Source organism: Phasianus colchicus, chromosome Z (assembly GCF_987193195.1).
Source record: "Phasianus colchicus chromosome Z, bPhaCol1.hap1.1, whole genome shotgun sequence".
NCBI classification, from domain to species: Eukaryota; Metazoa; Chordata; class Aves; order Galliformes; family Phasianidae; genus Phasianus; species Phasianus colchicus.
Window position 1 is genome coordinate 80,762,028 of NC_143476.1, and position 22,298 is coordinate 80,784,325.

At 37.0% G+C, this 22,298-nt stretch overlaps 1 protein-coding gene across 2 annotated transcripts in view; it reads right to left on the reverse strand.

Moving 5' to 3' along the window:
• The window catches only part of SLC1A3 (solute carrier family 1 member 3), a 59,875-nt gene extending 38,367 nt beyond the window's left edge, over window positions 1-21,508 (reverse strand). The window contains exons 1-4 of one of the 2 annotated variants that reach the window (XM_090130498.1): window positions 21,411-21,508; window positions 20,815-20,965; window positions 18,984-19,258; window positions 1,708-1,845 (exon numbers count right to left, since the gene is read on the reverse strand). In XM_090130498.1, the coding sequence (XP_089986624.1) occupies window positions 1,708-1,845; window positions 18,984-19,164 (319 nt within the window). In that variant the 5' untranslated portion in view covers window positions 19,165-19,258; window positions 20,815-20,965; window positions 21,411-21,508. Of the gene's footprint in view, window positions 1-1,707; window positions 1,846-18,983; window positions 19,259-20,814; window positions 21,013-21,410 lie in introns of those variants that run through there. The other variant, XM_031609130.2, reaches the window with a different exon arrangement.
• Between the last annotated feature and the right edge of the window lie 790 nt (window positions 21,509-22,298).

Consider the following 22,298-nt stretch of genomic DNA (forward strand, 5'->3'; position numbering starts at 1 on the left):
CTTACTGGATCAACAAGAGCAGCAGCATGAGTCTCAGCTAATATTGAGGAAGGGTAAATTTCTCTCCCTTTTCACCTTTAATAGTTCTTCTGTAAATGCTTGTGCAACCTGAAGAATTTGCAGGTGAAAGGGACAAGAGAGTAAGCAGATTTGAGCAACAGAATATGCACTGGCTGGGACTAAAAACTGTCATTGTTTCAATACAAGATTCATAAATTTATCGCTAGTTTCAGCATGCATTAAGCTTTCAGCCTCCTTCTGAAATGTGTGTGTAAAAACAAGCATTTATTTCTCTTTGAAATACATGAAGGCAAGTGATATTAGAACAGTCAATACCCTAGATGATTTTTTGCTGTTAAATAAACAGCTTTAACACCCTTGAAGATGGTGTCAATGCTCAATTGCATTCATAAGGAGAGATTCTAACGTTAAAATGTTTGAAAATCAGTGAAGCACAGAACAGAATCCTCTGACAGTGCAGGCAGTATACTGGGTGTATGGGCCCAAAGACTGAACAGTATGTGTTTTTTTTTTTTTACATGCTGTATCACTGATTTGCTTAGTCTTTGTTTTTCTTTCTTTAGATTATTACCAGAATACCCATCTGGAGTACTGCGTCCAGGCCTGGGACACCCAGTACAGGAAGGATGTGTGTTCTATGGAGCAGGTCCAGAGGAGGACCACTAAGATGATCAGAGGGCTGGAGGACCTCTCCTATGAGGGAAAGTTGAGGGAACTGGGCTTGTTTAGCTTAGAAGAGAGAAAGCTCTGGGGACACCTCACTGTGTCCTTCCAGTACTTGAAGGGAGCCTACAAACAGGAGGGGGAATGGCAGTTTATGAGGGTGGATAGTGATAGGACAAGGGGGAATGGTTTTAAGCTGAGACAGGGGAGGTTTAGGTTAGATACTAGGAGGAAGTTTTTCCACAGAGGGTGGTGAGGCACTGGAAGAGGTTGCCCAAGGAGGCTGTGGATGCTCCATCCCTGGAGGCATTCAAGGCCAGGCTGGATGTGGCTCTGGGCAGCCTGGTCTGCTGGTTGGTGACCCTGTACATAGCAGGGGGGTTGAAACTAAATGATCTTTGTGGTCCTTTTCAAACCAGACCATTCTTTTATTCTATGATTCTATAAACACATCACAAGTGCATCATGAACATTTGTTAAGAAATGTTACATCTTCCATGAAACAGGTGGAATGACAAGGTGTACATGATTCTATGAAATAAATTATTACATCTCTAGCTGAGGGAACAGCTTAGTGAAGAAGTTTAACAGAGCTGCTAACCTGAAGAAAGAAAACCAGAACTGATGGAAATATGTTTCTTCCAAATAATCTATATATCATCTATCTTTTTTTTTTTTTTTTTTTTAAATTTGTTACAGGAAATACATTTTTTACATATAAATCTCACAGGTTATTGACCTCAATCAATAGTTGGAATTTTCTCGGGTCTTGGAAACATTTTTCTGAGACTTATTCTCTTTTGAATAATAGGACATTGTGGAAGAAAACACCTCTTCAGAAGGTAGGAGAAAAAGACTCAACTTCACAGTAGCTGCATAGAGTAACGTACTGTTACGTTATCTTGGGGCTGGAAAAAACATCTTCAAAACTTTTGCTACATGAATAGACTAGAATAGAGTCATTTTTTTGTTATTTGGTGTGTGGTGCATCTTTATAAAATTAATAACAACAAATATTTTTACCTGTAACTAAACTGGATACAATTAGTGGCAGGACCAGCATTTGCAGCATTCTCATGAGTAGTTCTCCTGGAAATGAAAAGTATTTGACTTCCCGATAGCTCATCTTATATGATCGGAGAGAAAATCCAAGGATTACACCTGTAGAGAGGGAAAAGATGTCATGATTTACTCTTCTGAAGCAGTAGTAACATCTGAATATAAGCAGTTGTACAGTAATTACTTGACAAATCTGAAAATCATAAAACATGCAGCTTTTGCTCTAGACTACACTCCAATCTCGGATATCAACCACCTGTATGAGTAGTTCTACTGAAGGCAGTGAATTACATTTTACAGATTCAGAATGGTATTTTCATTACTATTTTATATAACCCGGGTTTATGTAAAAGGTAATCTTGACTTAGTGAAAAGGAAACTGTCCTTACTACTGTGGCTGAGTTCCTTGACTTCAGGGATTCTGAATGTAATCATATATGTAATGCATGTGCATGCTAGCCACAAGCCTTCAGAAGTCTTGCCCATGCCTGTCTTCTCTGTAGGACCTGATCCTGTAGACATGCTTCAGATGGGATGAGATAACCAGTAGATGAGCTGAGAATCCCCTTGTGGTTAGGCCTTCAAACAGCAAAGCAGCACCAGGATGTGAGTAGCTTTATACATGCCTGCCTTCAGACACATAAGCACTTGCAAAGCAGCAGATAATCAAGTGGGAGGGCCTTTCTGGATGACTAAGTGGCAAGTTTTAACACCTGAGGCAGTAGGGTGAGGGAGTGTCTGAATCCATTCATCTTGCTGGGAGTAGATAAGTGATGCTTGAGGTGTATTTACAAATGGAAGCCACGGGTAGTCCCATGTTCACAGCTGGAACTTCTAAGATTTCATCTTCCACCTGGCACCAACGGCCTTACTTGCTTATTTGGTTAATTATTTGGTTAATTCACATTACTCATTACAATTTACTGAGAATTAAATGGCTTTGTACCTATCTGATGTAGGCTTTCTATATCCAGCCAGGCAGCACACTTCTGTATCTAGAACATTCCTTACTCATACGAATGATGAAACTCAGTTATCCTTTCCCACTCCTGACTCCATGCTTATAGTTTGAATTGGAAGGGACCCTTAAAGGTCACCTATTTCAAATCCCCTGCAATGAACAGGGACTTCTCCAACCAGGTGATGTTGCTCAAAGCCCAATACAGTTCGACCATGGATGGCTCAAAACAAGGCATCCACCACATCTCTGCACAACCTGTTCTTGCCCACTGTCCATTACTAGCATTTGGGCTAATTATGGCTGTATAGAAAGTTTAATCAGATAGCTAATTCAACTGCAGAAATTATTTATTTTACTGGCTTCCAGCTCTATTCACTGAGGTAATATTTTTGCATGGCTGCACAACTGTTGGTAGTTCCACAAGGAAACAGACAGGAGTGTGCCTTGAAGAAGAGTGGGACTGAAGTTTTTTGGCAGCCAGGCACACTCAGATGTCCTGATATTTTTCATGGAACTGCATCCTCAGATAATGGGCAGCAGAGCATTCTAGTTCCCTCATAAAACTTCCTAGAACTTGGATAGGTACTGCAGATGCCAGAGCATAGCATCTAGTTGCAGTTCTTGATCACTTTCTGCTTTTTTTTTTTTTTTTTTTTTTAATAAGATTTTAGATTTGTAAATTCATGCAGCAGATATCTTCATCCCAAAATTTTATCAGCTAAAATATTTTGCTATGCCTTCTACACTAGCTTATTGCCATCTGTTGGCGTAAGGAAACAACTATAACTCCCGTGTTAGTAACCTGCATTTGTCCTGCTGGGAAACTTGGAAGACTGGGTAAGTTACAAGTGTCTGGAAATGTGTAGGAGAGAAAATCCCAGTGTTAAGGGGTGAGAGAAAAGTGTTAAGAATACAAGTGGAACAAAGCATGGAGATCACACTGTGGAAGAGAGTGGTAGGACTGAAGGGCATTTATTTTAGCCTCATTCATTTTTGTGGACTCAGGAAGTCAAAGTGTGTTTTGTACAAATGATTTTATAAATGAAAGTGAACCATAAAGTGCAGAAAGGCCCCAGAAGACCTGCATTAAAATTTCCTTCTTTTAAGATTTTAAATTCCTCTGCAGTGTTACTAATTATTTTCTTTTTATATGGAAAACACATTTCTCAGACATAAAGAATCCATCTGGACCCTTTGTTTCTTCACTTAATGAGCACTACATTTTGACAACTGGATAACAAGCAAATAGAGCTAAACCAGTCTCTTACTTAGGCTCCAGTCCTGCAATTAGTTCTACATGGATTAAGCTCTGCACTAATACAAAGCCTTACTGAAGTTAGTGAGGGATTCTGAGGCTGCTATAAGAACTAGTCCTTATGCTATACTATAAGGGCTTGATTATCTCAAACACTACTGTCCAAGCAGTACAATGTTGGCTAAGAGAGAATCAGGACCCAAGTGGATGGCTGCTTCAATGAATATTATTGGTGGTATTCCTCTTTTTTTTTTTTTTTGGTCCTAATGTGCATTGTGCATAATTACAGTATTGCCCAACACTGTAATTTACAAGAAAATAATTCTGCAACATGGAAAATATGTGCCCTGGTGACCTGGGCTGACATCTGATATTTACTAATTCTTCAGCCTTAATCTTAGCACTACTGTTGATTTATGTGAAGTCATGCCTAGGCCATAAAAACCTTTCTCTAACTCAGTTTCCCCACTGATAAAATAGAGTAGTAATTGCTTTACAGATCTCTCTGAATATTGTGTTAACATAGTGATCTTAGCAGCAGAAAAAGGAATTTAACCAAATGATTTTCTCATTGTAGTCTGAAAATTAAAGCAGAACAGCATGATTTTATTAGCCTCTCTTAATTTTAGAATAAATGAAGATGAAATATCATTTTTTGTTCTGAGTTTAATACTTAGATACTGGATATTTCTTCCTATCTGCTAAAATTTTATTAACAAAAAATTCTGGTCATGAAAACAAAAAAATGAAAGTAATGTTAAAATAGCTTTGACTTGTTTTAATTCATTTTTCAGAGCCAACGCTTACAGGTTTTAAATTATCAGATAACACCATAAAACCATAATTTAAGTCAGGCACTACAACAAAGATTAAAATGAATTCATGCCATTAAATCTTTGAAAATGTGCAGTATTTCAACAGCCATCCATATCAGTGTCTGGTAAGAGTGGTATGGACAATCAAGACTGAGAAGGGTAAATAATGGAGCAGGCTTTTCTCAGCAAAAGTTTCAAGTTTCTGATTAATTCTGAAAATTGTAACGAAACAAAGCTTTGTGTGAAACATGCTGCCACAACCTGTAGGGCAGGTTTCTGTCTACCCTTTGTAACAGAAAAGAACAACTAATCTACAATATCAGAGCCTGACCTCTCAAACAGTAAATGGTGCACCATTTCTACACTGCTAGAAAGAGTAGATTTCTCAACAGAGTCTGTTTTGTTTTGTTTTTCTGGACAAAAATCAACAGTGTTTGTTTAAATTGAGGAGCTGTAAAGTAGCTCATCTGTAGCTACATCTGTAAAGTAGCACAAAAGAACGATTTAACATAACAAAGCAAATCAGGTTACAGTTATAAAAATATGGCTTTTGGGGTGTACTTGTCAGCGATACTCTCAAATTTATGGAAAACCTTTTTGCAGATAAACCTGATGGCAATCAGAATAAACTTTTAGCTGAACTATTCTATAGCATTTTTATTCCAGTGTAGTTGTTCAAATTAGAATTTAGCGTATATAAATTCAAACAAGAGAGGATTTAAAACTTGAAAGGAACAGAGGGGAAAATAATGTTGTTGCTAATGAGAATGGAACTGAAATGGCAGAAATGGCAGATATGATTTGGGATTTCTTGTTCCTAAAGTAGGAAAATATTGATGAATTGGTCTAGGCTTTTCACTTTCAAATGGCTGCAGTAAGGAAAGGAAAGAATAGTTTTCACTATTGTAGACAAATATTCTTTTATTTAAAATTTCTTAAATGGATTAAGTGTGATGAATTGAGTATCAAAATCTGGGTCTGGAGCAGCAATTAAAAGTAATATTTTTATACTCAGTTTTTATGAACAGTTTAGTTACTGAGTTCTTTTTTTTGTATGCTGTCATTACAAAACTGATGTTGTGATGATCTACCAGAATGTTGTCAGCTCATGTACAGTTTTCTGAACTTAAATTTGAAAACTAATTTTAAATTATTCCATGGAGAAAATGAAGATGTTTTTAATTGTGTTACATAATGCTTTGGTCTCACATTGGTAGAAAAGTGTTTCACACGATACTTTATATTGCGTAGGAAAAGGAAAGGTTGCACATCTACACATGCATGTAAAACACCACATCAGTGATAAAACAAACAAACAAACAAACAAAAACCCATAACGCGTAGAAGATGATAAAAGAGTCTTTGCCCAGATCTAAGGGCTTACTCAAGAACTTCAGGGAAGTTAATTCTCCTCTTTAGCCTACCTCAATTAATTGCATATAAAAATTAAATAAAGAGAGAAGGATGAGTTTTTTCTCTACTTCACATAACTGATAACTTTAAAAAAGTAAGGAAGCTTCCGAGAAATGGCAAGACATTTTTAAGTGAACAACAGCAGAAGTTCTGCTGAAGAAGTATTTTCAATTTTAAAATGAGTCTTTAAGAGCTTCTCTTCTCTTTTTTTTTTGCATCAGGAACACATGGGAAATGAAGCCATACAATTTCTTGGAGTTTATATTATTTAAATGTCTACATTCTGTATATACATAGCATGTTACCTTTTTAACTGATCATAAGTCACTCAGATTTGTGTCAAGTGTAAGTTGTTAGATGGTGTACAAAACTACAGTGAAAAAACTGCTTTTTAAATGAAATCAAAGAGCCACAGGGGATGGAAGGAATCACTGGAGGTCATCTAGCCCAACCTCCTGCAAAGTGAGTTCCCTACTGGAGGTTACTCTAGATATTCTGCTTTTTAGCAGTAGATCCCAAGTTACTGTCATATGAACTCCTTTTCTTCTAAAGATTAAGTACAGACTTACTTTATCTTTTCCAGCAGGAAATAGGAAATATCCATGTAACTGGAAAAGAGTTCCTTAGACTAAGTAGAGTGGTCACTAAAATAATCACAGTTAAGCATAATCTTTCAGAAAACCTTGTAACCAGCAAGCAAATAATACTTTGTTCTATGACAGAAATTAGGTTAGAGCCAGTGAGAGAATCAGGCTCCTACCAGACTAATGGGACATTGTATATTTCTGTTAGCTGCACAACCATTTCATTCTTATGTTCCTGCAGAGCCCTGGAATGAATGCTTCTGCTCTTTGGGTCATTTGTTTTTGCTTAATTTACCATTCTGTTCTGACACCTTTTCTTCTAACAACCATTTTCAGATAAGACATCAACTGTATTTACTTAAGACAATCAGGTAAATAATCCCTCCAAAGACAAGGAATACTTTAAGGTGCCGGCAATCATTCTTTTTTTGTTTCATAATTTTCAGTGAAACCTTCTGCCCACACTCTGTATATAATAATCTATTCCCTCCTTGCTTTCTGGTTTTCCCCTTGTGGGTAGGAAGGTATGTTCCCTTTGTCATCATTCTGATAAACCTACATGCTAAGTATCTAACATAAGTATTACATATTTTAATACTGTAGTAATATTCTTGTTAGTAACTTTTAAAAATTTTATTAATTATATTTTAGGTATTAACTCCTATTGTTCTAACTGTTCTTTAGTAGCTAGACAGTTACTTTTGTTTGCTTTTAATTTGGGTCTACAGGTGAATTACTGCTGTTAAGCATTTAAAAACTATTTCTTGCATTGTATAGTCATCAGTACTATCTTGTTATACCTCTTCAAATCTTTTTTATCCTGGAGTTTATGACTCTTCTTAAAGCTCCTCCACAAAAAATTATATTTGGCAGGGTAGCTTTGAGAGCTCTCTACCAGCCTTCATTCCCCAAATCTCCTTGGTTTGGAAGAGATGATTCCAGCTTGTTTACTCCAAGTCTTGTAGCACGGGAATACTGGGCACATATATATTGCATCAAACTGAGGGGGATAATGTTGTGATGAGCACCGAATTGCTACAGCCATGGATGAGCTACAATTTAAGCTGATCTAAGTTTTAACTGCTTCCATGCGCATGTACTTGTCAAACACTGAGGATTTAAATTGAGGTTAATTTTCTCTTATCCACTTCCTTGATTTAATTTATCATAAAAACATGCCCTTGAGCAACCTCATCAGCTACTCTTCCTCATCTATAGCAATCTGGAATTAGAACATATAGGTAGCTCAAAATTCCTTTAACTGTTTTCTTTTGTGGATGAATTATTTTTGATATACACTTACTTCTCTGTTTCATACTTAATAAACCAGCTGATTTCTCTCGAGAGCTCTCAACTGGAAGAGACCTGACAGAGGATCTCCTGCATATAGCAGGATAAAAATGAGTTATATGTTCTTGCACTTTTAACTGCTGATGCTGATACAACAGAGAGCTTAAGGAGCAGTTCTCCAAGGAGGTCTCGCAGGTGGATATGGTGAAGCAGAGTACGAGTTAATTTGGATACAAACAACTCTCTCCTTTGTTTGAGAGACGATGCTGGATGGAGCCAGGGAGGAACTTGTTTAAAAGAGCTGAATATCCTAGTCATGACTGGGGCAGAAGAGCCTGTAATACTGTGCTATGGGACAGGTCTAGCAACAAGAATGGATTACCTGGCTTGTCCACATATAAAATAAGTCTATTTCAGTCAGGATGCACTGTGCTTATTGTGCACGAGCGGAGATCTTTGATACACAGCAGTTGTGGCAGGCTTGGCATTTCAAGGGTGTGCTGAAGTTCTTTGCCTATGTACTACTGAGCCCACTCTTCATGAATGCAGAGCTTCCAGACATCAAGCAATGCAGCCGAGACTCCTGCTATGGAGGATCAGAAAACAGGCAAAAAATCTACAAATTCTATCTGAAGGCTCTAAAGAGAGGTTTTCCAGCACACATCTGATTTTCTCCAGACTGTTGTTAGACTAGTTCCTCATACCGTGGGAGAAGTCATTGTGTTACTGCTGCTCAGGCTCTGCAGGAGTGCCATGGTGCTGGCTGCTATGCTGAGCATAAAGGCTGTGCTGCAGTCTGTTTCTGAACCTGGCCCTGAAGAATTACTTCATCCAGTGAGAGCTGTTACCTTCCAAAAACCACCCTGGACTACTTGCATCAATCTTCAGTTACAATTTGCAAATATACAGAGGCATTTTGTAATTTGTGATTTATTTTATAGACAGTTGTTATTAAAATACGTAGTGTACCCAATTTGCAGCTCAAAATTAAGAGACTCAAATTTTCTTGTTACTGCAGAGGGGCCTGTTCTTGATAGCCTTCGTTGGGCCTTTGCACAGCTGCAAGCACAGCAGCCCTTCCTTGGATAGTGTGGATAGAAAGATTAGAGTAGGAATGAGGAGTCTGAAGCTGTAAGAACTGATAGCTGAAGGAACTGGGCTTGATCAGACTGTAAAAGAGAAGGATGCAGGGAGACCTCATTGTGGCCTTCAAATATTTAAAGAAATTTTAGAAATATGAGGGAAATCAACTTTTTACGTGGATACATAGTGATAGGGGAAGGGGAAGGCTTCTTCAGTTTATAACTGAAGAAAGGGAGATTTAAGTTAGATGTCAATGGGACAATTCTTACATAGAGAGTGGTGAGGTGCTGGAAAAGTTTGCCCAGAGAAGTTGTGGATGCCCCGTCCCTGGAGGCATTTAAGGCCAGGTTGGATCCTGGGCAGACTGAGCTAGTACTTGATCTAGCAGCTGGGAGCTCTGCACGCAATAGGGAATTGGAACCTGATGATCCTTCAGGCCTCTTCCAACCTAAGCCGTTGCATAATCCTATGATTCTAATTAAGCAATGAATAAAATCACTGCTTTGTGAAACGCAGAATATACTAGAACACTTTGTATACAAAATCCAAAGATATAGAAGTATTGAATGTTGTTTTAAATATTTAAAAAATAAGAAGTTGAAATGGAAGTTTGTCCTCAGCTGTTTTTTGATTCCGGAGTTACTCAAGTAACTTCATTCACCTTTCTTCCTTAGTCAGGGAATGACTTTTTTCTTTGGTAATACATTCAGAAGTGTTTTTGCTCAACTTAGGTTTCTCAGTTTTCAATTTTTTTCTTTACTATTTGCCTTGTCTTTCTTGGACTGTTTCTATGTTTACTTTTTATCTTTGATTTTTTTTCATCTGCTAAAAATGAGACAAGTAATTGTAAAGCTTTTCTAGAAGTTTTGAAAAGAGGAAGAGTTTTCAGTACTGCACAAAATACAACATATACCCAACGCAGGTCAGATAGATTGTATTTTGTGAAATATTGTTTAGAATTAAGGTATTATTCAGTGCTCTACAATGTTGCTGTAATAACTTTTTTCATGCCTGGTTTTACTTTGCTGCTCAAACCTTCTTGACAAATGTTCATGTTTTCACTCCCATACAGAGTAATTCCCAACAGATAAGAGGGCTGGTGTCTTGTAAAGTTTACACAGTTCTTTTTTTGACTTTACATTTCTTTCTTGCCTGTTTTTCATCAATTGAAAGTTGACATAGCCCTAAACATCACCAAATGCTGCTCCTCTCTTCAACAGATTCATCTGCCTATCAGTAATCTTTTGTCTTTTTTCAGGAATTGCAGTCAGTGAGACTGAGATCCCTCCATGCCAAGAACTTCATGTAAACAAAATCAAAAAACAGGGCTCTACTCTGAAGAATGTCTGGAGTAGCTTAATGGAGAGCCTGAGGTTAGACCTTGATGGTTGCCTTTATTTGTGTATTTTAATTCCACCTTAGACATACATTACAAAACATTCCTTCGCAGGCTTGACTTCCTTGATGTACAGTTTTAAATGATCATTTGTGGGCTGCTTGAATTATGCATTTGTATCTCTATGGAGCTAGCCCAACTTCTCATTCCTACAAAACCACCTGTTAATTTAACTCAGCACTGATAGTCTAAACCTGTAATTGAGGTATTTGCCATTGAGGATTAAGTTTTTGTTGAATCAAGATATGCCTGTGCCAGACCTGTTTGGGTCATGGAACATAACTCACATGGCAGACTTTGTTAGAAGATTTTTAAGATTTCTTATCCAGTATTTCGCTGATACATGCAAACAACCTGGACAGAATTGAAAGAAAGGATTTCCAGATGTGGAATAGAAAACTGCTGCTGTATCAGGATTAAGGATTGAAAGAAATTGTATTCTATCAATAAGGATTTCAAGTTCATGAGTGAAATTCGTGGGATCGTGTTATCATCTTTTCAAAGGTGGTTAGAATGCTTTCAGTCAGTTGGATTTGTTCAGCTGAGCCTCCTAAAAATCTTATTATGACTTTGATGAAACTACCTATATCTAGAATCTTCCATCCATTCTATTCATTGGTCAACAGCCTCTTCCAACATATGAATTTCAAAAAGTTCTTTCATTTAATTTGATTTTGATGAGGACAAATTCGGCCCTTTTAATTGACTGACTTCTTATGAGTTGTAATTTGAAGGGTACAGTGAGTGGTCTGTGATTCTGAAAATGTTGTACCAAAAGGGATTGATTTGGATGCAACTTCTGCATAAATTCTGATACCTCTCCTCTAACTTCTAAGTATTCAGAATGGAAGGTCAGAAAAACAGCAAAGGAAAACTGGCACCTGGAACTTAATCGCAATTACTTAATCACAAAGCACCTCTGTCCAAATTTTGACCTTCAAAGTCCCTCTAGATAAAAAAAGCTTAGTTGTGGGACTCTGTAAAGTTAATGGTCATTTCTCGTTTTTATGTATGTATGTATGTATGTATGTATGAACTTATTTATTTACTTACGTACTAACTTAATTAACTAAGATAATTAAGTTTCCTAGCTTTTCACAGTTTTGCCTGTGGGTTTTTTTTTTTTTGAATTGCCATGATCTAAAACAACAACACATATATGCAGAGAATCAGCTGGATTTGGAATGCCTTTTGTTACTGTTCTTTCTCCAATTATTTCCTCACTATCTGGGGCTCCCTGGTGTAGATCAGTGTCTTAGCCATTAGGATAAAACACTATGCTTCCTTCTGTTGTCTTGGCACACAACTTTCAATCTTGCACTTTCTTCCACCCAGTGACACAACTTTGAAAGAAATGGTGGAATCCATCCTAAAACTCAGATTTTGAAAGGAAGAGTGCAAGTCAGTTACTCAAGAGTCATTGACACCATGCCCAAGGTGATGATTCACATGCTTTGGATCTTGACTGGTTGGAAATATATGCATGATACTGACTAAAAGAAAGGAGTGGGAATAGGAACGTAATCCTGCTTTATTTTGCCTCCTGTCAAGATTTAAACAGTTACATATCTGCTTTGCAGAATTGTGGGGTCACATTTGAATCTCCTAGCTCTCAACCATGTTCTAAAAAGATACTCAGCTCCCTTTACTTAAACTTTAGAGGTCTCAGTTATAAGTCTTTGTTGATGTATGTATTTCCAAGTGAAAAAGATTTCAAAAGGCATCAAAAATTGTGCAGCAATTTAATCCATCAGTAGTGTTTACTTAGCACTCCTAGGAATTTCTTCATTGGTAGTTTCAGTGCATCACGCTATGATAGTGTCTGTCTTTTTTTTTTTTTTAACTTGGTTCTTGTATGTGGTAAAAACTGAGTATTTACCAGAGGCAATGTGAAGGAGAAGTTTATGTCTGTAGTGTAAATACTGTTTATCACATAAGTCGCATCTTTTATAGACCTTTGTGGAAGAAATGAATTTTCAGTTGGGCCAGGTTACTGAAATGATGAAAAACCAAGCATGCAGTGTGCAACAGCTAAGCTGATAGCCAGTCACGGTTTTACAGCAGTACTAATAGGAAGTAGGTAGCCATGTAAAATTTAAAGGAAGGAAATGTGTTTCTTCAGTTTGTGGAATTGAACAATATTCAAAAGTTGAATATAACAACTGGTAAGAGAAGAAACATGGAAGTACATCTACAGATGATAAGAATAACACGTTTCTGATTCTCATGTTATCCTTCTGACTTTGCCTCCCTTCCTGCTTTTAATTGCTTTCCTTTTCACTGATGTACACTTCAACTGATCTATTACTGAACTTTTGCATGGCTTCTAAAAGTTAAATACTCTGGGATTTCATTGTGTTAGTCAAAAGTACACATGTTGCCAGTACAGTTCCAACACTGCAGTGCTGATGTAATGAAAAAAGTGATCAAGCACCTACAAAAATATATCTGGAATTATTTTCATTTGCTCCTGCTCCATGTTTCACAGTGTCTTCCAAAATCAGTAGCCTAGCTGCTTCCTAATACACAATATCGACATCAGTATATTCTGTGAGAAGCTCATTCAGTGAAATTAGCATAAAAAATAGAAATCTCTAAGCTCCTTTTTTGTTATTTATCACTTACTTTGTCTTATTGCTCCAAAGGTCAAGGTCAGACTGGCTGGGCAACAAATATGTGACAAAATATAGAAAATGCAAAGGATAGTGGGTGAGTTCTAATCTGAAGTTTAATGAAGTACAAAATGTGAATGTAATGAACAGGAAAAGAAAGAATTGGGAAAATGAAGAGGATATACACACAGCTAACGTAACTGTACGGACTCTTTTATGCATCTAACCTTGTGAAGAAGGAGTGAAATAATCAAGAAGTTAATATTTCTCAGCTTCCACTTATCTTGATCTAAAAGTCAACATTATAGTACAAACTATGAGAATATTCGCATTTGTATCTTAATATTTTAGCAGACATTAAAATTTAGAAGATCGAATTTCTTTATTTTTCTCTTTCATATTAGATTGTTCTGTGTACTTTTTCGAATACTTTTGTATCATAAATCTCACAAACTTTTAGATACCTGATTATTTCAAGAATATTCAACAACAACAACACAAAAAAAGCTTCAGGGATTAATAAATGACTGAATATGACATCTTGGACTACCTTTCAATTTGGCCAACTGAAAGGCATTCCAGTGCAGATGGCTGGTCATTAAAGTGTTTCAGTAGCTAGAGTGGTAGTAAGAATCTAACAATATGTTGAACATTTACTCAGATAGAAGTCACTGGCACTTTGCTTATGATTTTGTACTGCTTTGCAGTCACTATAGTAATTACAGCACACATAAAGAAATTGGAAAGAACTGGGTCTGACAATAGTTCTTTTGCCACTGAAATATCACTTTAGACCTCTCTAATGCTCACAAAACTACAAACTGTTTCTCGATGGTCTTTAATACAGCCTCTGTCCCTTTTGTACATTATCCTTTGATGGCACAATTGCCATATTCTATGAGTACTGTGATAAATTTATCAGTAAATCTCTTAGAAATCACATAAACACACTAAATGTCTCTGTTAATGGCCTGGGCTCCACCCTTGAGAGCCATGAAATCCATTTTGTACAAAGTAGTGTTAAATAAAAAAATTTACATTGAATTTCTAGAGCAAGTTTTGGAAAAGACAGCAATGCCTACATTTTCACAAGCTGTATGAAGAAAACAGTGAATAGATGTTTCTCTGGATTGATTTGTGATCTCCCAGAAACGTTACATTTCAGCACCACTTGGCAAGTCCACTGATTGGCCTAATAAAAGCAAGTAAGGTATAAAGGTAACATTGGGCATATTTTGCACCTTTGCTAACATCTGCACTGTTACTGAATGCAGCAGTTGTGTGTATTTTCATTACTACACAGCATATGTAGTATGCTGTCTGACAAGTAGAGCTGGGTTGTTTCATTAACACCAAAGAGCATGATAAGAAATTAAGATTCTGATAATAAATGTACATAATTCTATTTTACAAGTAACTACTTAACCAGTGTGCTGTTCATATTTCACTGTCTGCCATTTGTTACTGGCTGCTAAACAGCACAATGACAGGTCCTTGTATTTCCATGCTTCTTTTGGAAAAGAATAATCTGAATTTTTAAGTGTTGCTCTGTACTAAGGACAACATGGCGTCTGGTTCTTCTTTGTTTGTTGTTGGATTGTTTTTGTTATTTTTTTTTTTCCCCCATGCATCTATAAATATTTTAAAACTTCAAATAGAATTAAGACTTTGCTTAGAGATATATTGCCATATATACATGTCTTATATACAGGGGGCTAGGAGAATTCACATGGTAAGAAAGATCCATTGTGTAGCGCAGGTTCTTTAGGAAAATGCTGGGACAAAGACAGCCTCTAACTTCATAAAAGATAGAATTAATTTCTTTCCAGCTGTCCCCAAGGTATCGTGATTCACTTCTATATATTTTATCCTTTTGCTGGTATCACATTTTGCTCTTTATGTTTACCATATTATCTCATCTAGGACTCACCTCCCACAACAGTTTCTGCTACGATGATGAATCTCTGCTTTGTTCTCATGTAAATTCTACCAAGGCTGCCTGTCACCGTGCACACTGTCAGCATGCAACAGGGTCCAATAACCCTCTTTTCAGTGGATACAGGAGATCTACCAGTAGCAGAAAGCATATTGCTTCAAAGTACAAGATTGTCTTTTTTTTTTTCTTTTCTTTTTTTTTTTTTTTAAATCCATTTCTGCCCATGAAGCACTTGCATCTTTTAGGAATCATTTTAACTTATTATATTATTGTAATTGTAACTGGTTGTTTGTTTGTATATAAGGACAATTAGAAAGTTTTGGGATCCTGTGGAAGGCACACACTTGTTGTATTAGCCTATCAGCAATTCACATTTTTTGTGAGATTCCCTGCAATTACAGAGGACTGCATGTCACAATGCAGCCAGCCCTGTGCTCCCTTTGGTGGGTGAGTAGCCAAAAACACAAATTTGTTCTGAAAATGAGCTCCCTCTCCTTCCCTCTTGAATGGTGCTATAATGGTTTCATTTCTATGCAGAAAGTGCTTTTTATCGTACTTTCTCCACAAGTTCCTTCTTCACTGAGCTCCTTGATTATAATAGCATTTTTTCTGTGAACAGCTTCCCAGGATCTCTTTTCTCTAAAACAAGTTCAGAATCTACAAGATATTTTTGGGCACTCAGAAGTTCTGCCAGAGCAAAATCTGGACTTGTGTGCATTTCTGGAAAATGGGAGATTGGTAGAAGAGAATCAAGTGTCCGCTGGAGGAAGAACTTCTGAAAGGAAGGCATTTTGGGGACAGGATGATGAAGTGAAGTAGCGTGGGAGAAAGGGCAGCCCCTGAGATTCTGCCAGTAATTTGGCCAACACTTCAAAGCTGGTAAGACTTCCTGCAGATTTTCCATGAGCCACCCCGACAACTATCCTACCTTAAACTGCTCCAGGTCATCACAACACTGAATTCATCAATGGTCAACTTCCTAATTCACGTCACACATCTACTGGATTTGGTCGAGATCCACTGCTAAAAAAACTTATTTTAATGTTTCTGGCTGAGCCAGCAGAATCTGAAAAATGTAATTGTAACTCACTTTGCTGACCATGTTTTTCTCAGTCTCTCAAAGGACTTGTAAGTATCTTGAATTTCTCTAAAAATGGCAACAGTTGTGATAATGAGAATGATGTGCCAGACAGAACCTATCTATGCAAAATGAGAAGTCAGAGGAAACACTTTCTTGAGATTTTTAAAAAATATAGAACAGTGTGTGAGTAGTCCTCAGTAAGGGTTAGAACTTCTGGAACATTCACATTTTGATTTTTAAAGAGTATTTGCCTTTGTACTGGAGTAGCCACTTTAGAAATCAGTTCAGAATTGGACTGTGTGCAGAAGTTAAGGTAATTGATTGTATTTCTCCTTCTCAAGTGAATGCCACAAAATCTCTGCTCTGTCAGTAAAGCATCAGTACTCAAAGTACTGCATGTTGCAGCCATCTGCCTCATAACAAAGTGCTTGTTTCCACAGACACTAACTCACCAGACATAGTCAAATGCTTGCTTCAAGCTATAGTCCTGGAAGTGGGCTAGGGCAGATGATCCTTACTCACTTGACCTGTACCTGTGTTGATCCTGCTCAGCAAAGAATTCAGAAATGTTCTTTTTCATCTCACTCCTTAGTCAAAAGTAGCCGAAAATAAATGCTTCTGAAGAAACACTGTTCTCATTTAAGCTAAAATTTTGATTTGCAGTTGAGTCTTCATGAAAATTTGTGGACTGATGGCCCTAGAAATTGATGTCTTCTACCTGTACAGATTATAGAAAGCATTAAAGATCTTTTACTTGAGTATAGTTTGGTCTCTACCTGTATTCTCATCTAAGCATCTCTGATGACACAATCAGCAGTCCTAATGGGTGGTTTATTTCCACAGTGTTTGTTCCTGTCTGCTAGGAAAGGATTGAGCCCTCCACCTGATTCTTCACAAATCATTGAACAGCTAAGAGATAATATGAATTCTGTTCAGACTAGATGGAAGAAGCACAACCAGTGAACATTCTCCAAACTCTTAAGCTACCTGTTCCCGATTTCTGTATATTTCCACAGCAGTGAAAAACTATCCAAAAAAAGTTTTACATTTTTATACCTGCCAAGTGCGAACATGCTGTTCTAATCACATATGTAATGTAAAATTACACCACCCATGTGAGAAAATTTTGGAATATTCCTTCATAGCAGTGAGAAGATTCTTATAAGATACTACAGCAGATAGAGGTCTCTATATATTCTTGAGCATAATTTGAGGATTTGAGACATTTGAGGCTGCACATTTTCATCAATTCTCCAACTTGAGTTCCATCCTTACTGTACTCTACCCTGGCTGTAGGTGGTAGGGAAGACATGGGCAGATGTTTGTAACTAGTACTCTAAAGCTAATCAGTACATTCGAGGAAAGTAAACACACTTGTGCAGTCTATGTTTCTGTTCCTACATTGCTAATTTTAAGAAAGTCGCCCTGGAGCCTGATGGTAGTTAAAAAAATGTGGGCTTGATTTGCTTTTGTCTGTTATTTACCTCAATTGTATTGCTTTGAGTTAGGACAGCGTTTCAAAACCTGGCTAGTTTGCTCTGCCTTTCCTTACCATTGTAGATAAGATATCTACAGTTTGTATCCCCAGTATTAATGTTCTGGGACTTTTCTGCATTGATCAAATTCTTATTTAGGAATGAAAAGTACTTTTGATCAAATACAAAGTACCTAATCTTAACCTTATGCAGACCATTGAAATTTTCTCCCAGACAAAGACCATCAGAACTGAAAGAGGTTTAAAATGCCCCTACAGTACTGGTACCAAACCACAATAATAGTAGAGCCCTAAAATTTCAACTCTAAGAAAGATGGAATAATAGAACAAGCATCATCAAGGACATTAGGGTCTATGTAGGATTAGGATGTATACCTTTAAGTAAAACATTTGAGTTTTGATGAGCAGTTTCACAGTTCTATATTGCAAACTAATTAAAAATGAAAACAGAAAGAAAAGATGGTAAAACCTTAATGTTTTTGCTGACAGTATGAGTACTTAAAGGAGCATATGATGTCATTTAGAAAATCAATCTGTATGTAAAGGAAAATGATCAAAAGTAATTATAAGGTTATATAAAGTATTTATTTTTCTTTAAAAATTGCATATTTTGTCAGATGATTCTGTCTCTAACGTAAGTATAAAATGTGCAGCTATATTTTAAATTAACATTTTGTTGCTGCGTGCTGTTTGATGTTCCTCTCTATACCCTTTAAAGAGGCACTTAATCAAGTGTTATCTTGCAGTTCTTTGAACAGGTAACATTTCTATTGTTGCCACAATTGCATCTGAAAGATGCATGTGTAAGATTGTGAGCAACAGAGAAAGCATAAGCTTGCTCTTACTTTTGAATAGTTTGCATTTGTTATGGGGAAATTAAAAAGACAGAAGCTCTGATACAGAAGTATGCTTAGGAGTAAGTTAAAGTTTCATTCCCATTTCATTCATAAAGAACTTCTGCTAGTCTTTGCAAAGTGCAATTCATTATTACGAGACTGAGCATTTCGCTGAACCTGCTTTGGGTAAAAGATTTTACTGAGAACATTCTTTTAGAGTTATTGAGCTTAATTCTTTAGGAGCAGAGCCTGTAAAACATCTGATCTCTTCCCCCAAAATTTTTCTTACAAATACTAAAATAATTTAAATGGCTCTTCCCACAGCTTCAACACGCAGCTGCAAGAGCCCAAACTCTCCAAGCAAGATCATCCTTATCAGTGCAGAAGAATTTGGGATCTTTTTTGTAATGCAAAACGCCCAGGCAAATTGTCATTGTCAAATGCAGTGGAGAACAGAATATTCCTATTGAATAAATGACTCACCAAGAATCACAGCAACAACGGTGAAGAGCACAAAGGCATTCCTCAATAAGTAACTTTTAACATCATCCTTTGTTATGCTCTGCACCTTTTTTTTTGCCAAAAGTGTACGTTTCCGGACTCCTTGTTGAAAGCGTTCCATCCTACTTCCATTTTTGGGATCTTCTCCGTTACCTTTAGTCATTTATCTTGCAGAAAGTATTCTCTTATAATAAACTTTTATCAAAATCCTTTCAGAAAAATGGGAGACCCCTTTCTATAAGTGTTGCTGGAGGAGCCTGTAAGACAAGAAATACCAAAAACTGCAATAAGATTTCAGAGGAATGATTAACTGCATGTTTACATGGAAGCAGATGTTCTTCCCATTTCAATAAAACTTGTATTTGTTGTAATACCTAAGTTGTTGACTGCGAGAAGAACTCTTGGAAAGATTTAATGTTCTGTTCAGACAGGCATTCTGTGCATTAAAAAGTTACAATGAGCTTGCTGCCATTCTGTAAAAACCAGGGGTAACTTTTTGTGATTCCTAGAGATAGAGTAACATGAACTGGTTACTATTCCTGGAAGTGTAAGGTGCTATAGGGTTTAAAATTCTATGTCAAGTGTACTTCCCATCTGATTAGGAAATCCTTCCCATCTGAAAAAAGAAAAAAAAAAAAAAAAAAAAAAAAGCCAGCTCATCTTCACTATAAACACTGGAGAGAAATATTTTGCTTGAATTGGAACATTTAAAGTGTTCTGCACTTCAGATGTTTTTAACTGGCTGCCTGCATTGTCTGAATTCCTCCTTTTCACATGGCAAAACACAGCAGGAATCATTTATTCATCCCTCAGCCGCTATTTAGAAGGTGTGCCCCTGACAGTTCTGTGTTGATAATATTCATCTTTGAAGTACAAACTATTTGGAGTACATCTGTAAAGTAAGAGAAGTTATATCCTACTTAGCTTGTTGTTTCTGACCATAATACAAGCTCTCCTTGCATGTAATGTCCAGCAACTACAGGCATACAGTCTGATTTCAAGAAACCTTGCCACTGAATCAACCATAAAATATTTTATAATTAAAACATTACTTTCTGTTTAAGAATAAAATAGTGACATCTGTTTGGTATTGACTTATTTCATAATGGCGTCTGCACAAAGGTGGTTTTCCAGACAGAGAATCTGGTTTTCTGAGGTGTTAATATACCAGAATGTTTTTATGAGGAAATCAGAAATTTGTATCCACGTACAGTCAGTTCTTTCCAGTGAAACCTGTCTCTGCATATACACAGCTTAACTGTAAAACGTTAGTAAATTGAGTGCCTAAATATATATATTTTTTCTCCTTTAGGAAGCAGTTAGAATATAAATACAAAAGGTTTTGAAACAATTTGTCTTGAAGGAAATATCATCTAGTAGCAAATTAATTTTATTGAGATCTGATCTCTGCTTTTTGAATTACCATATGTTTGGAGACTGGCACATGAGCGCAGCATTCTCTGTGAATTTTAACAGAAGGACACATGTTTCACTTAGAGAGTGAAAACATTTGCACCAGATATTTACGTTAGTACTTATTCCAGAGTATGAGCACTAGGTGCAAGATGTTCTTTTCAGAGCAATTAATTTTCACTGTTTTGCAAGAAACAGATTCATTCTGCATGCCTTTTCTTCCCTAGATGCTTCATACAGCTAATCTATGGAGCTCTACAGAGCTAATGTGCTCTACAACAACTCAGTGCTAAGGTCAAGAGAGAACGTGGGTATAGGCAGAAGGATCATTGTATTAAGGAACATACAAAGGATAGGAGTGAGAAATGAGGGCTCCCGCGCAGCTGAAGGGTCCGCTCACCTTTCCAGACCTGTGTGGTTCCGTGCGCTGTTGGCAGACCAGGTTGGGATTTCCCAGCAAATGCAGCAGAGCTGCACGGTTCAGCGAGCGGGAGGCAGAAAACTGACAGTCCGCGTGTGCTGGGGAACGCAGCAACTTGCTATCACTGCAACTTAAGGAAAGGGGAGGAGACTGTCAGCCCAGCTCCGAAAAAAAGTTAAAGACATCAGGGAGAGGGGAAAGCAGAGCTGCTGGAATATTGATGAGCCTCAGCGCAGTGAGAACAGGGTCACTTTCTTTGTTTTTCCTTTTAGACCATTTTCACGCTTTGTCAGTTCAGCTTCATTAGAAATGCAAAATCAGAACCCAGGAAGGACCAAGGATCGCACACGCGCTGGAGCTGAGCGCTTCTCCACTCGGCACTGCAGGCTGAAAGCTGCAAAGCCTCCACATAATTATGTAACACCATCCCTGTGCTCATTAAAATAAATGATATGATACATTAGCATGACAGCTTGTGCCAAAAAGAAGCAAGGTGTGATGCTATCAGGTATTTTCTAACCCTTAACAACACCTATTCATAAATACCCTTCCCCCAGGATTGGAACCAGACATACCTTTCAGAAGCAACTGGAGCACTGTCAGGAGTAGAGAAAAATGCAATCAGCTGTAATTCTTTACACATTTCCTGTAGATAATCAAAGGACGTGATGAGACTCGTCTCCCATTTGGCAATTTAAATCCACTGGATGCTAAGCCCCATTCAACCTGTGTCAATAGCATGGGGTGAATGGTGAAGTGAAAAGCATAATACTTCCCACTTTTGGGAAATAACTGGCCTTCTTTTTTTTTTTTTTTTTTTTTTTTTTTTTTTAGTATTTAAAAGTTTGCACTACTGAAAAGACGTTTGCAGAGTAGAGTCAGGGGAATTCCCACAGATTTCTCTATTCTTGAAGGAGATTAACATTATGAATGTTGGTCAAGTCAGTTTAAATTCTTCAATAATCCTAATTGAGTGTATTTGTCATTCTCATGACTTCAAGTCATGAGATTTTAAGTGCATTTTCCCATAAGATTAACAAAATGTATAAATTGACATTTATATAAATATATAATAAATGTTACATTTATGAGATTCATTTACAGATAATGTGACTTTAATAATTTCTTTAAGTATACGGAATACTCTGACACAATAAACACACAAATTGATAAGAAATAAAACTCAGAGCCGTGTAACTTTCACCCAGTCAGAGTGACAGCTTTGCAAAGATGTTTTCTGATTTAAAATGTGCTTCACGCAACAATGTATAACATAAAGAAAAAACCATTGTTACAGTATAATGCATCCACACTCATGCTTAATGAAGGTTTGGATTGAGAACCGTGGAATCTTGATCTTACGTTTCACAAGAGAGAAAATAAACATCTGAATGACCTTATTTTGTATTCATTTATTTTAAAAAGCAAGAAAAAATGTTAACAGCTTGTGTTGCAAGGATAGA